General features: G+C 37.1%; 1 protein-coding gene across 1 annotated transcript; it reads left to right on the forward strand.

Moving 5' to 3' along the window:
• The first annotated feature begins 12,718 nt into the window (after positions 1-12,718).
• On the forward strand, positions 12,719-14,396 carry LOC129891810 (uncharacterized). Its single transcript, XM_055967297.1, has 3 exons — positions 12,719-12,997; positions 13,717-14,021; positions 14,174-14,396. Exons 1-3 carry the CDS (start codon positions 12,719-12,721, stop codon positions 14,394-14,396), a joined length of 807 nt encoding a protein of 268 aa, XP_055823272.1.
• Positions 14,397-17,005: the final 2,609 nt, after the last annotated feature.

Below are 17,005 nucleotides of genomic sequence, written 5' to 3' on the forward strand. Positions count from 1 at the left end.
TCCCCCAACACTTAGAATAATTTTTTGTGAGAAACCCATTCTACGAGTGCATGTCTACGACCCGTCAAAGACTCTACGATCCATAGAGTCTATTTGTCAAATCCTATGTCACATTCTAGTAGCTACTGGTGTATGCACTGAGTTCTATGATAAGGGTCCTACAACCTGTAACGAGCCCTACGGGTCGTAGGAAGGTCCATAGAACCCAAGTCAAGAATCTTTAGTAGAGTTCTATGATCCACGTTCACGAGCTGTCATAGGGTCTACGACCCGTAGAGAGGGTACCTAATGCACCATGATACAGTTAAGTTCAATTTTGGACCCAACTTCTACGATCGGTCTTCTACGGTCTGTAAAAAGTTCTACGATCAGTAGAAGGGCTTATAGACGTCCATAGGTCAGTTTTAATGAGGGGTAAAAATCATCTTTTCCTACCTTTTTCAAACAAAAAACATGACGTTTTGAGACTAAAATAAGTCCCTTATTAGTAACCAATGAGTCTTCTCTCTCATTAACACTAGAATATTTTAAGAGCAAGGATTAGAGAGAAGAAGAAAAATTAGTTCAAGAATTTCAACCAATTGATTTTCCAGGTATGTAAGGTTAATCACAATGTTGGACTGAGTTCGTCCTCGTGCCCTACATCTTCATTCAGTCAAAATTGAGTTTGAGTTTGAGTTTCAATCCTGTTAAATTGAGTTCTTGAGTTACCTATGTAATTTCTTATTGAATTCCTTGTATATATGAGTATATTGTGATAATTCCCATGATTTGAGTTCTAAATTATCGTTCATGTCTACATTCACATGACACCTAATCGATTATATTCACATTGTTTATATTTCATGCATTATTTTGAGATAAAAGAATAATTTATTTCATGTCTTAAATTGAGTAACGATTTGAGCATGAGTTTAAGTTTCGAGAAGTCTTTAAATCACTAATTTTAAGCATGATTTTTACCTATTCCAAATGAGCTAAAGTGTTAAGCTTAAAGGATATTTTGAAAAAGAAGTTTGACAGTATGAGTTAAAGTTACAAGAAAGCTAAAGAGAAACATTTTGATTTTTACTCACAGTTTAGTATGAACATTACATTTCATGTTTTGGGAGTTGTATTGAGCATTGAGTTGGGTGAAAGTCAAATAACTCTAGTTTCCTAAACTACGTAGCTAGCGTAGGATAGGATCATATCGAAAGTCGGATGAATCATCATTGCCTCTCAGAAGTCTCATAAGATGGATCCATAAGTTAAAGTTCATCCCATACCCTAGCAAGGTATGTGATGGCTCTCGCAATGTGGGCAAGACGTTGTATCATCTGAAGCTCGTAGTGGTGGTTGTCAGTTAGAGACTCCCCAAGAAAGTGAATTTATATTATTGTAAGTTCCTTTTATTGCGTATTTTACTTGAGTAAGCTAAATTGATTGTTCCCTACATGATCACAGTCTTTTGCATTTGAGTTATATTTAGTATTCAGTTCAACTTACTTGTTTCATTCTACCATATTACATACCATACATTATTGACGTCATTCGACGTTGCATCTTTTCATGATGTAGACACAGGTGCTAGAGATCATCAATAGGAGTATCGTTGAGGAACATCCTTTGTCAGCTTTTGGTGACACCTCCTTACTTTCGGAGGAACTCTATCATCATTTATTTTAGTCATTTATTATTAGTATGTTGAGGTAGATGTGGGCTAGTCTCGGTACCTATTCAAAGTTAGTTAGAGGCTTCAAAGGCTAGACAAAGGCAGAGTATTGAGTTATTTTTGTATTTCAGAGATTATGTATTAAACACTTACTTATATTCAGAGTATTTTCATACATGCTATGCGGTAAGTTGCTCACCTATTTTAAACTATCTTTATTAAGTTAGGGATCGTTTGGTAGGAAGTATTAGGAGAAATAGTCATGTATTATGTATGGTATTATTTAGTGCTACATTTGGTAGAAATTTTGGGCCTATTATACAACCTACATGGTATTAATTAATACCTTCCATTTGGTGGTACTAGTAATACATAGGTTTAATACTATGTGATTAAGCTATGTAAAGACAAAAATACCCCTCAAAATCTTTTAATCATTTTATTTATTTTCTTAATTTTATGTTTTGTATTTGTAGTAGTAAATTTATTTAAATAGATTAGCTTACAAATTTTATTATTTAGAGAGTTGTTTTTTGTTAAATAAATCAAATTCAAATCAATATAATATTTTAAATGTGAGTTTTTTAATATTTACTAATTGAAAAGACAAATGTATCACCACATGACGTTTGTAATTTTAATTGAATGCATTGTTTGTTGATATATATGTGGTTTTATAATTATTTGTATTTTGAACAATTTATAAAATTGCATACATATTAAAACTACAACCTTTTTTAGGTGTAAACATAGATGACTTATTCGATTTTACTACCGTTTACCGTTTTTTGATTTTAAAAGTAGATGAACTATCTATTTTAAATTGAAAATTGATGTTTTGTGAGTGAACAATTTATTAAGATGAAATTAATTTTTCCTCAAATAATTGAAGTGAGAAAATAGCAAACATGACAACAAAACTGTTCTTCTCCTAGCAAGTTAGAAGACCACAAAAAAACAATCTAATCCAGCATTTTTAAATCTTGATTCAATTAAATAAAATAGAATATCACATAATAATTCAAGGGTATAATTAGAAAGAAACTTTTTGTAGAGTTTTAATCCAAACAAAATATCAAGTGGGAAGCAATGAACCAAACACTTGATAAAAAATAATCCTTGCATTACTAATCCCTATATTACCAATCTATGCATTACTAATCCCTGCATTATTAATCCTTGTGTTATTAATATTTGTACCAAACGACCCCTTAGAGTCTTCCGCTTAGTAGTAAACTAGGCCAATGATTCGCCTTGGAACCAACTATGGTTTTTGAGTACCGGCTACGCCTATGGTTTAGACTCATAGCGTGATAAAACATACAAGAATAGTTTACTGCTTTCCTAGAATAATCACCATACCATTAGAGGTAAGGAATAGAGTAGATATCTTCTATTTTCTTTCCTCTTTGAATATGCAGATCTAGAAAGTATCAGCCAGCAATACAACAACATACAAGAGCCCACAGCAACAACAGTCCAGACCAGCAACACAACATCCAACACATGGAACTCCATTCAACAGCCATCAAAAATGAAACTTAAGTTCTATTTTTGTTTTCTGTTGTGTGTCTCTTTGTGCAGGTATCATCCAACTTTGAGCCTTGTGTTGGAGTTGAAGCAGCTGATCTTTGAGCTCTTGCACCAACAACTGGCTATACATCTGCAACATCTCAACAACAACACATATAGTAGATACATTACAGCAGCAACAACTACATTACAGAGCTGCAGCAAGCTGTATTCATTGAAAGTTACAGCACTATTGGAGGTACTTTCTTGTTTGTTTGTTTGTGCAGGTAAACTAAGGAACTACAGCACTGAAGTTGAAGTTACTCTTGGACATACTACAATACAAACATATACTCAAGAAACGAACAAGATAGCTGTGATGAATACAGAACTACTGCAACAACATAAGACACCTAGGATACAGAAGTACAGCAGCTTGGAGTCCTGAAGTGGAATTGCAGCAGCAGACCTTGGAACTGCTCCAAGGTGGACCAACAAATACACCAACAACACCTGCAGCAAATGTTATACAGCAGCAGCAGCAGCAGTTGGCAGGAACTCCACTCAACAGCCGTCAACAAGGAATCTTAAGTTCTATAGTTGGTTGATGCAGGTCATTCTTGGCACAGCAGTGGAAAAGGGCAACAAGGGACAAGTTTTTGATTTGGAACGCAAGAAGGTACACTAAGGAGCTGGTCCAGCACATAGTATTGGTACCAATCACAGCAAGACCATCTTTGGAAATGCAGGAGCTGATCTGGGGCCTCCTCAATGTGCAGCAACAGTCACAATGCTTTGTTAAGAAAAGGGAACTGCAGATCACAATGCAGGGTCCCCTTCTTTGTGTAATTTGCAACACCAAACAAATCAACCACAGCAACTATGGAATCAACACCTGGCTGACCTGCAACCAAATAAAATGCAGCATCCATTACAGAAATGCAGCAATCAGTGCAGCACCCATATTTGTTTGTGGCTGTTTACTTGTTTGTGCAGGTTTCACAGAACTACAAATCCAACTAGAATTGAGACAGCAGCCTGGCACATGCAAGGAACTCAGCAACACACTCCATCAACAACATCTCCTGAAGCTTCAAATGCACACCAACAATTCAACAGCAGCAACAGATGCCACAAGCAACACACAACTGCAGCAATAGTCAGAAGCCCTCAAAAACATGCATCATACAACATCAACATGCTTCCAGATGTTGCAGGATTACAGAAAATAAATCACTTGCAAAGCCCAAGAAGTTACAGCTCGAACGGACAATTGGAGACGTTAGTCGAGTGACCTTGAAAAAATTAGCCGACTTAAGTTCCATCAATGTGCTATACCTCTATATCTAGCCAAATCTGCAGCACCATGTATTTTCATTGCATGACGCACTGGCACCTCATGGAAAAACTCGGTATGAAAAGATTAAGAAGGAAGAAGATGATTTGAACGATCTCGATCCATGGAAATTGGAAGTTTTGTATACTTGCTCTTCTTCAATTTAGCTATGTATTGAATGTAGCTTAGTTGAATAGGTCTAGTGTAGGTTTCTTTCACGTATTTACATGAAAGGGAGAGTCTTCCTCATTTACGTTTTTTTCTTAGTCGCATTGTATCGAGAGGAGTCCTCTCATAGGTTTATTGCTTTTCCATCTAGTATCGGGGGATGAGTTGGCCGACCTTAGTAGGTTAGCCGACTTATGAACCATCTTAAGTTTGGAGGTAAGGTTTATGTCCTCCTCCGTGTATTTTTTATGTTTGTATTTATGATAAGGCTTGGGGGTGCTACTCAACCCCTGACTGTGCACGAGAGGTGGAAGCCTCGTGTAGGGTCTGTTCCCGAAAAAAAACAAACTATTATCCTTTAGAAAATTTATGTCAGTTATTCTAATTGGTCTCTTTTTACTAATAGATCTCTCAACTTTGTATCTACAATATTTCATAGACTTTGATCATATATCACTACTAAAAACAAAGTGAAAAATGACGGCGTCAAAACGACGGACAACGTCGCTCCGAAAAGGTGACCCACTTTGCGACGCTGTCCATCATTTCTATTTTTTTAAAATTTATTTTTAGCAAAAACAAAAGACATTGTCTCTTTGTCCGTCTTCTTTTTACGAATTTTGCACCAAATAAATATATATATAAATATATAATATTTAATTAATTATTATTGAAAGAGACATCGTCCGTTGCTTTGAATTAAAAATAATAATTTATTAATTTTAATAATGATACCATCCGTTATTTTTAATTGATTTAAAATTTATAATTTTATTAAAAGAAGGGGTGGACGTTGTTGCTTAGTCCGTCTCTTTTGGTCAAAATGTTGGTTAAACATTTTTAAAAAGTGACGGATGACATTGTTTAGTCTTTCACTTGTAGTCAAAATGTTGGTCAAACATTTTTAAACTAACAAAGGAGGGCGTCACTTAGTCCGGCGTTTTGGCCAAAATGTTGGTCAAACATTTTTTAAAAAGTGACGAATAGAACGACATTGTTCGTCGCTTTTCTTAAAATCTCTGAAGGACCAGACACGTTTTTGCCCATTTTTCTCTCTTTCTCTCTTCTCCTCTCATCTTCTCTCTAAATTTCTGTAATAATCCGAACCGTCATTATTTGGGAGGGGTAAAATTTTTGTGAACTAAGTTTAGCAAGTCTGTACAATCCTTCCATAGTGAGAATATTTTTGCCACAATGATGCTGCCACATCGGGATGGGAGCCTCCATGGAAGGACAGTCGAAGGTAGAACTAAAAAATACAAATTTTTATTTCTTCCTTTTTTCCTTAACTTCCAAAATTGACGAGGGTCACCATAGAAACCCTCAAAAAGCTGCTCTTGACTTGGAGAGAAGGGAGGAAGAGAATTCTAGTGCAATAGAGGCTATAAACCACGAATTTTAGGTCTGTGTCCATTGTTTCTCCTTCCAAAAGTTTGGAATCATGCGATAATCCTTTTACAGCTTCTTGGTGCTTAGGTAGGCTAGGTTTTTCTTAATTGAGTAGTTTTAAACTATTTGCCACGCATACTATATCGTAGATTGATGACAGATTTCATGCTCAAGCAATTGGGCAGGAAGTTGGATGGTTAAATGATTGTTATTACTGTTTAGGACAGGAATATATTTGTATATGGGTCATGATTAGCCTATGACCAATGGTTGTGGTACAATACTTAAATGTAAATCTTGGTAATAACTGTTGAGAGGGCTGATGACTCTTGTGAGATTAAGTGTAGGGAGATCGCCGGGTTGTTATGAGATCCTAAGACTTGTGATAAAATAAATGGAGGTCCAGTCTTGGGCTATTGATTTATATAGTTGGATATGCCCGTATGTATAATTGTAGGTGATGGTTTATTTTTCCGTCTGTGTTATGTATCCCTATTAACTGTATCGATAGTATTGCATGCATCTATGTGAGTAGTAAAAGATATAATGAACCTAATGAAAGGATTATGGAGATCAATATCATGCAATGAACATGATACTTGATTGTGTAAGTGTGTGAACTATTCATTGTTGATTGTGATTGTGATTGTGGTTTTTAGATCGAGTGTCACGCCAACACATAATTGGATCAGGTACCACACTGGTACATATTGGATCGGGTGTCATGATGACACATATTGGATTGGATACCACGCTGGTACATATTGCATATGGTTTCTCGCCGACACATACTAACTATTGGATCAATTTTCATGCCAATACATACTAATAGTTTGGGTGTAGGTTTCATAAGAGGACCAAGTATGTGTTACAGTTCTTTCAGAGAACTAATTGATTGTTGTAACTATGATTAATTATGCCTATTATGTAAACTAATTCAAGTTAAGGATTGGAATCCGAGTGATGCTATAATATGAAGTGATTATGTATCTTGATTATCTGTGAGATGATAAAGGAACTTCCACAATTGTAATAAAATATCGCCATCCTATGTAATAATTGATAAGAAAGGACCGAAGGTCCAAGTGTTACTAATTTTCATACCTTAAAGGTATCATCTATGTTATTATGTTCTGGTTTCCCGATGCATTTGTATTGTATGCATGAGGTCGAGGGTACGCAAGTGGAGGGCAGTCGTTGGGTTATTTAGTAAGATTAGTGACTTAGAGTCAAATATTGATCGTGTCTTGTGGGTAAATGTGTTAAATTAGGGATTAGGAAAGGATTTAGAGATTCTGTTTCCGGGTAGGCTGCCTTGATGGGAGGAATCCCGCTATGGTTCTCTCTTACAAGTGAGATGTCAAATATTCTAAGGCTAGGTGTCGGTGTAAAAGCTTGAGGAACGGTAGTAGACTGGTTAAATAGAGTTAGTGGTAGCCGTATTTCGGAAACTCTTCTATATGATAGAAGGGATAGGCCATGATCTTTATTAGAGTTGGCAGCGGACCAACTACAAAAGATAAGTGTTAGGCTTGATGAACATTGAGAGGTTAATGAGAACTGTAAGAGTTTGTGCATAAAGGTTTGGCGGGTGTATATCTTTAAGTGCATGTTTTCTTCTAGTTGATTTCTTTATATAATGCTATGGGTATCTGGTTGACCGATGATGCCTACCAGTACTTATTGTTTGTACTGATACTACTCTTTCTATGATACTTAGCATAGTCTGGTTGAGGATCAGTGATGTTCAATAGGTGAAGACGAAAATGATTCTCGAACAACTTCTACTTTTCCTTTCTACTGTTGGGAGTTGTGTCATTACTTTAATTATACATTGTATCTTTAGAAGCACTTGTGCTTATTTAGACTAGTATCCTTGGGGGAAGGAGTTGTTAGAATACTGTGTAATTAACCCTAGAGTTTTAATTTAATATACGATGTCTTATTTTTCTTTTAGACTTTTGTGTTGGTACTTTCGTTCTACTTCTGCATGTTATCCATTTGGGGATTAAAGGTTTTACTACTTACATATTAGAGTAGGTGCCCGCATGATCTAGTGGGCTGGGTTATAAAAAATTTGTATCAGAGCCCAGGTTACCGATTTCCCAATACAAGAGAAAATGTGGAACAGACTCCTGCGGATTGGTATGTTGACGTCCACATCTAATTTTCGGGAAGCTATGGACCATTCTAAGTAGTCGTTCTATTTTTTCTCTCTTTTTATGTTGTCTTTTGCATGTGGTATAGGTTAAGCCTAATTGGTATCTATGGATTCCAACTGATATCTCAATGAAGTAAACAGGATGCCACTGTCAAGGCAGAAGGGACGCAAGCAAGAGAAATTAGAACACTAAGGTTCCAATTGGTATTTGGTCATAAAGGCTACATAGGTGTATAGATGATCAACTATAGTCATCCATAAAGAGAATTAAGTTAAATTTTTTGAGTTGCTTGTGTAATGTAACTTGAAATTGTGAGTATGTGCATAGTGTTGCTTGCCTGATAGACAATGTGTGAAGTGTACTTACATGAAGAGTATGATGTGTGAATTGTGCTTCCATGGATAATATGATGTGTTGTGAATTTTATGTTGCCTAAGGTAAATGCCTATGGGTGACATGTACTTGCATGAATATGTAGAATTGGTTGAGCCTTTATGAATTGTGAATAGAAAAAGAGTTGGAAATTGTTGAGAGCAATGGTCTAGTACTAATTTATAAGGTGATTAATGAACAGATTTTTGTGATGTGCTTGTTGTTTATGCCAAGGTAATAAGGAGAAGTTTTGTGGGTATATTTCTGGGTTTGAACTTGGGGTAAAATCCACCGAATCTATTTAAGAGAAGGTTAATTCTTTGTCTTAATTTTAACCCCAAAAGTCAATAAGTGATCCCAAGGAGCAGGGATGGAGGGGAAAACATTCAGGAAGTTTCCCTTGAAAACTGGTCCCCGCCAAGGCCGCCATAGCGAGGTGACCCTGCTATAGTAGGAATTATCCTGCCATAGCGAGACAGAATCTCTACCCTATCTCCCCTATTTTGCCTGTTTCTCAATTCGATTTCATAGCATGTAATGGCTAGTTCCAACTTTCAGACCAGTGCCCAACAATAGAAAAATGAGTTAAAAATATACAAGAATTATTTTATGGCTAAAGGAAATAAGAGATTAAGCATCCACGTGCTTACAAAAACTAAGAAACATAAAATAGAAAGATTGTTTGTTACATTGCCCAAATGGAGCAAACCCAAATCAGTCGAAAAATCTCTAACTAGAGGGAGGGGGAGTGTTATTATCGGAATTCAGGTCCTCCGAGGCACGCTCACCTGTCTAGGCCTCATTCAAATAAGGAAACTCCGCAAAATCCTCTGGGTCAAATCTGAGGAACACCTCCCTAGGGTTACGCAAGAAAAGATCACCTTAATGGTCTTCTACAACCTGCCCATCAAACGGTCCCTTGCCAGACCCGTTTTTCTCTCGTACCTCAATTAGCGGTAGAATATTTCAACATTGAGAGAAATGGAAGGTCGGACTGAGGATGAGTCATTAGCAGTGGTACCTCCTAAAGCCCCCCGAATGGTGGCCAAATCTTCCTCCATGAGGTCATTGAAAAGTAGGTACACTGACCGGGAAGGGCGATCGCCCCTTATCCTCCTCCTCCTCATTTTCCACCTCTGCTTCCACCCTTCTACTCTTGGCCCCATCCGTCCTCCTTTTCTTCCTGCTTGTGGATGAACCCTGCCTGATCAAGAGGGGATAGAATGGGGTATCCGTGGAGAGTACCTCACCAGTCTCCATGAGTGGCACCCCTTTCTGCTAGTACATCACTGTCACGAGCCTCGATAGGAAGAAGGCCTTCTTGTTGCCCTGTAAGAACATCTTCTATTCAGACATTATCTGTGCCCCCATATTTATACTTATTTCACTCAAGGCATAAGCCACCACTAAGGTCCGAGGGTATGCCACATCGATATGGTTACCCGAAGGGCAGATCCTTCTATCATGACCCGAATCTGGGTATGATGGCACCTGTCCTTTTCCACCAGACAAGTCAGCTTTAAACCCAACAATTACAGAAATAAAGCAGAAAACAGTCTAAATAGGCAAGTAATGAACAAAAGAAAAATTCTTTCAACTTAATTAACCCCAAGATTGGTTGTCACATGTACAAGCCACTAAAATAGGAGATACAAGTCTTAATATGTCTTTACTCTCAAGTAGAGTAAAGCATAAAAGTACAGGAAATCAGAAAGTCCACTGGATGCCAATAGCTACCTCTTTTAAACTCTTGGAAGCCTCAGATAAGTAGAAAGAATGGGTGATCAAAGTCTAGGCTCAGAACCTACACAAGTGTAGAAGCAAGGGGTGATGACCAAATAACATGATACCTAAGAAGCTAACTAGCAAAACTAAGTAAATCTAATAGGATACACAAACTCCTTTCCAACCCAACAGAACCTCCATAACTAAGAATGACAAGAGGCAACCTAGAGCAATTTCTATCAATTTTCCATGAATTTCCATGCTTAAGGTAAGGATTTTACTTTCTAAATTCATTCTTTGATTTCTAAAACCTAGAAATTATGGTTGGTAATCATTGGGGGAGGGTTTGAACTGAAAACTAATAGGGAAAGTAATCTTATAGTGAGGTTAAGATCATGGGTTTAGCCTAGAATGAGAATTATGTTAATTTGTTTATGATTATTAGGCCATTGTGTTGATATTTTAAATGTATTTACTATTTCTAGACCAAGAATGAAAAGAACGAACCTAAAAAGGGAAGGTTATTTCATTGTAAGTTTGTTGAAGCTTGAATTTGAGGTAGGTGATGGTCTAGTTTCCCATATGTGTTTCATATACTTGTTAAATTGCTTTATTATATGCATGTGTGTGTATGAATAGGGAAACATGCTAGATTATGTGCGAAATAATCACTTGTTGGCATGTTTTTTTGATAAACCTGTTCTTCATGATATAAATATTGCAAATACTGAATGTATTTGTGATTGTTGTATGCTTGGATCAGGTGTCACATTCCAATATGACATATTTGGATTGGGTGTCACGTTTTGACACTATATATTTAGATCACGTGTCATATTCCGACACATATTTGGATCGGGTGTCATGTTGCGACACAAAGTTGATTGTTTGTAGGTCCCTTAAGAAGACCCTTATGTGAATTTATCGCATGTGGAAGATACTAAGTTGTGATATTGCTGAATATAGTTGAACTTGAGATTAGTTGACTTATTTTATATATGTATGTGCCTATTGTATGGAATTTACTTGTCTATTATCCGCTTAGTGATTAACCGCGTGATTCTACCAGTACACCATTATTTTTGTGTACTGATACTACTGTTGCTCTTCCTTTTGTTGAGTAAAGGGCTTATTCAGCCGGCTGCGGAGAGACCTCGATTAGAAAAGTGAAACTTGTTTGAGTTCAAAGGTGAGTTGCTTGTTTCAAGCTATTGTAGACTCTTCTTTGTTATAGTGCCTTTTTCAGAACTCAGATTTTCAAACACTATTTTACTTTTATGACTATATTTTTGGGTATACTTCCCTTTTCTTATTCGAATATTTTGTTAAAGTTTTGGTACGGATGACTTTTAGTTCCTAGGATGTTTCTGCATTTTTTTTGGTATTAAAATTTTTGGCTGAGTTTATAGGAACTCAATATTATTTCTGATTTTATTCCAGCTTTTGCATTATTTAATTTTTATTTCTTAAGTTTGATAAGTTGGGCTGTACAAATGGTTCTCCCACTGAAGGATTATTGTGGGTGTCAGTCACGGCGAATCAGGGTTATGATAAAGTTGGTATCAGAGCCTAGGTTCTTTGTTCTCGTCATACAAAAATGAGCTAGTATAGTCTTTGGAATGATACATAGACGTCTATAATTTTCTTTGAGAGACTACATGATTTTAGGAAAAGTTTCATTGTTTTTTTTCTTCGTGTTATAACTTGATTCCAATTGGTATCTGGTGATCCAAATTAATATCTAACCTCTTTCACTCTCTTGTATGTAGGTGGTCAACACTCATTATAACAATGTCAGTATCGTAGCTCTAGTATAGACAGAAGAAGAGCCAATCGTTCGAAGGCATAATAGAGGGGGAGGCAAGAGAGGGAGGTGAGGCAGAGGCAGAGGAAGAGCGGTACCTGCCAGAGTGGAAGTTCTTATTAAGGAGGTGTTATTAGATGAGGCCCCTCCTACTCCCCAGAATAAGTTAGAGGGAGAGGAAGGAGTTGGAGAAGAGGAACAGGATGTTGAACAGGAGGAGGACACCTATACCGGGGCTGCTGGTATTCCCCCTCTGGACCTCATATTAGCTCAACAGATCATGGCATTCTTGAGTGGCTTGGCCAGCACTCGAGCCATCCCCACCATGCCCACAGTACCAGTTCTGTTGCTTGTCCATTTGCTATTGTAGCTCCGCTAGCAGATGAAGTAGTAGGCACTAATGCCTTCTTCAAACCACTTATATATCCAGTAATGACCGGTACAAAGCATGACATGCTTCACATTCTGGTTTGGGTGCTGTGTTGATGCATGATAAGAATTTTATAGCATATGCTTCGCGACAATTGAAGGTGCATGAGAGAAACTACCCGACTCATGACTTGGAGTTGACAACGGTAGTATTTGCACTAAAAATTATGAGACATTATCTGTATGGCATCAAGTATGAGGTGTTTACTGATCACTGCATCTTATGGCATGTGTTCACCCAAAAGGACTTGAATTTGAGACAACGAAGGTCAATGGAATTTCTTAAAGACTATAATGTCACCGTCCAGTACCATCCAGGTAAGGCTAATGTGGTGGAAGACGCATTGAGCCAAAAACTAATTAGCATGGGCATCCTAGCCTGTTTGGGAGCCCTTAAGCGGCTCCTAGCTAGAGAAACTCAGGCTTTAGAGGCTAGGTTCATAAGGGTATCCATCTCAGAGAAAGGTGGGATAATGACCGGAGTTGATCTAAGGCCCACTTTTATTAAAGAGATCAAGACCAAGCAGTTTGAGGATATTAACTTAAATGAAATTACAGGAAATATATTGATGGGCAAGGCTCAAGACTCAACACTTGATGTAGGTAAGGTGCTTTACTTTAGGGGAATGATTTGTGTTCCTCGGGTAGATGGCCTAATTTAGAAGATCCTATCTGAATCTCATGGTTCCCGATACTCTATTCACCCGGGAGTGAAGAATATGTATAAAGACTTGAAATAGTTGTATTAGTAGCCTGATATGAAGAAAGCCATAGCTGAATATGTAGTCAAGTGTCAGAACTATTAATAGGTGAAATATGAGCACCAAAGAACTACAAGTTTGCTGCAAAGAATGCCCATTCTTGAATGAAAGCAGGAGAGAATAGCCATGGATTTCGCAGTGGGACTTTTCAAGACTTTGGGAAAGTATGACTCCATTTGGGTGGTGGTTGATAGGTTAACAAAGTCAGCACACTTTATTCCAGTTAGAGTGGACTACAATGCACAACAACTGACCATGATTTATGTGAAAGAGATAGTAAGGGTACAAGGGTACCACTTTCTATTATTTCAGACCGTGGTACACAATTTGTTTCCAAATTTTGGGGGACGTTGCATGAAGAGTTGGTCACTCAACTCACTTTTAGCACGGTTTTCCATCTACAGATAGACGGGCAGTTGGAAAGGACTATCCTAGTACTAAAAGATATGTTGAGGGGGTGTGTGATAGACTTTGGGGGACATTGGGACAAGATCTTGCCTTTGTGTGAGTTCTCCTACAACAATAGCTATCACTCCAGTATTGATATGACATCATTCGAAGCCCTGTATGGGAAGGGATGCAGGTCTCCTACAGGGTGGTTTGAAGATGGAGAAGTGGAGCCATTGGGGGTTGACTTAGTGAGGGATGCTCAAGATAAGGTAAAAAGCATCCAAGTTAAGCTTCAAGTGGGTCAAAGTCGTCAGAAAGAGTATGTCGACCATAAGGTAAGGGATATTACATTCGAGGTTAGTGATAAAGTACTTCTAAAAGTGTCACCCATTAAAAGGGTAATAAGGTTTGGCAAGAAGGGTAAACTCAATCCTCACTATATTGGCCCTTTTGAAATTCTTGACTGTGTAGGCTTGTGGCGTACAGATTAGCCTTACAACCTAGCTTATCTAGGGTACACCTGGTGTTTCATGTGTCCATGCTGAAAAACTACCATGGAGATAGGGCTTACATTATTAAATGGGACTCGGTGTTATTAGACAAGGAACTCCGATATGAGGAGGAGCTAGTTGCAATTCTTGATCGTGATGTTCGAAAGTTGAGGACTAAAGATATCAACATGCTTAAAGTGTAATGTAAACATCATTCGATAGAGGAAGCTACTTGGGAGACTGAGAAAGAAATGTGAGACAAGTATCCTCAACTGTTCGATGAAATAGGTACTGGTCCATCTCTTTTTAGCCTTGTTTTCCCTAGTTAGTCACTCGAGGACGAGTGATGGATAAATTGGTATCTATTATAATGATTTTTTCCCGTCGTTAGGAATAGGCCAATAGAGAAGGATTTTGGGCCAGAAAACTTTGGGTAGTAACTTCAGAAATATTTAACCTAGGCTAGACTTGGACCAATTCTGAGTCAAGTGAAGTCTAGGGTGACCATATGAATGGTGGAAGATCAAATCTTTGATTTAATTGGATAAGCTGATATCCAAGATGATACAAAACATTTATAGCTTTGCAGAATCGCATTCGGACAAATAAAACTCCCGAAATTGGATTTAGTGAAGGGTATATTTTAATACCTCTTGGGAAGGGGGTGTGTTATGAAATGGGGTCTGGGATCTTAAAATCTAAGCTCACTATTTACGTATATCCCGCCAGAGTGTGGCAGATGCGACTTAAGTTGGGAAAATCCCAGAAATGATCTTGTTCTGCAAAAATAGTTTCAAGAACGACAGGAGGCGACCTAGGGCAATTTCTATCAATTTTCCACAGATTTTCACGCTTAAGGTAAGAAATTTACTCCCGAAATTCATTCTTTTATTCCTAGAACCTAGAAATTATGGTTGGTAATCATTGAGGGAGGGTTTGAAGTGAAAACTAATAGGGGAAATAGCCCTAGGGTGGGGTTAGGATCATGGATTTGGCCTAGAATGAGAAATGTGTTAATTTTTTTGTGATAGTTAGGACATTGTGTTGATCCTTTATATGTATTTACTGTTTCTAGACCAAAAATGAGAAGAATGAACCCGAAAAGAGAAGGCTTTAGCATTGTAAGCTTATTGAAGCTTGAATTTGAGGTAGGTGATGGTCTAGTTTCCCCTATGTATTTTATATACTTGTTAAATTACTTCATGATATGCATGTGTGTATATGAATTGGGAAACATGCTAGATTATGTGTGAAATAATCACTTGTTGGTCTATTTTTGTGATGAACCTGTTCTTGATGATATAAATACTGTAAATACTAAATGTATTTGTGATTATGGTATGCGTGGATCGGATGTCATGTTTCGATATGATATATTTGGATTTGGTGTCATATTCCGACTATATTTGGATCGGGTGTCATCTTGCGGCACAAAATTGATTGTTTATAGGTCCCTTAGGAGGACCCTTGTGTGAAGTTATAGCATGTGGAAGATACTGAGTTGTGATGTTGCTGAATATAGTTGAACTTGAGATTAGTTAACTTATTCTGTATATGTATATGCCTATTGTGTGGAATTTACTTGTCTATGATCCACTTATTGGCTAACTGCGTGATCCTACCAATACACCTTTATTTTTGTTTACTGATACTATTCTTGCTCTGCTTTTTGTTTTGTATAGGACATATTCAGCCTGCTGCGAAGAGACCTTGATTAGAAGAGTGAAACTTATTCTAGTTCAAAGGTGAGCTGTTTGTTTCAAGCTGTCATGGACTCTTCTATGTTCTAGTCCCTTTTTCAGGACTCAGATTTTCAAACACTATTTTAGTTTTATAACTACATTTTTAGGAGTGCTTTCCTTTTCTTATTCGGATATTTTGTTAGAGTTTTGATACGGACGACTTTCAATTTCTAAGATGTTTTCATATTTTTTTTGTTATTAAAATTATCGGATGAGTTTATGGGAACTCAGCATTATTTTTGGTTTTATTCATGTTTTCGTAAGTCTTTAATTGTTATCTCTTAAGTTTGATAAGTTGGGCTGTAAAAATGATTCTCCTACTGGAGGATTATTGTGGTGCCAGTCACAGCGGGTCGGGTTCATGACACTACATTACAAGTCAATAACAAGTCCTACATGATCCTATTCCAAGTGTTCTCACATTAGTGGATACTTACATGAAGGCCAAGCCTATGATATCAAATTGCATGCATGAATATCATTCTGAGCGTGAGCATACTTTCCAAAATGTCCTAAAATTAAAATATTTAAATATTTGAAAATTAGGATGTTCTTTATGATGAGGGCACTTGAAATATGCGGGACAGATATAGTTTGAAACTTTGGTTTGAAACAAGACGAACAAATCGTGTTGACACTTAGGTATGTTTGAGGTACCATTTGAAACTATAGGAATTACTTTGATGTTAATCTTGGTTAGCAGAGGAAAGACGATGGAATTCTTATGCACAATACTAATTGTTGGTACCAACTGAAGTCAAGATGTGATTCTGTCTTTTTACTCTTCAACATTTCTTACAAAAATAAACACACAAAAAATGAAAATGAAAAAATAAAAATGCATGTTTTTTGTCTTCAAATACGGGCATTAACTTTTAAGCCAAGGCACCCACCTTTTAATATGGGTATTTCAATACATTTTATATGCACCACCTTCTAATACGGGTATTTCAGTATATTTTATAGGCGCCCAACTTCTAATACAGATATTTCAATAATTTTACACGCACTCACCTTCTAATTCGGGTATTTCAATGCATTTACAGGCGTCCACCTTTTAATGCGAGTAT

This window comes from Solanum dulcamara, chromosome 1, assembly GCF_947179165.1.
Source record: "Solanum dulcamara chromosome 1, daSolDulc1.2, whole genome shotgun sequence".
Lineage (NCBI taxonomy): Eukaryota > Viridiplantae > Streptophyta > Magnoliopsida > Solanales > Solanaceae > Solanum > Solanum dulcamara.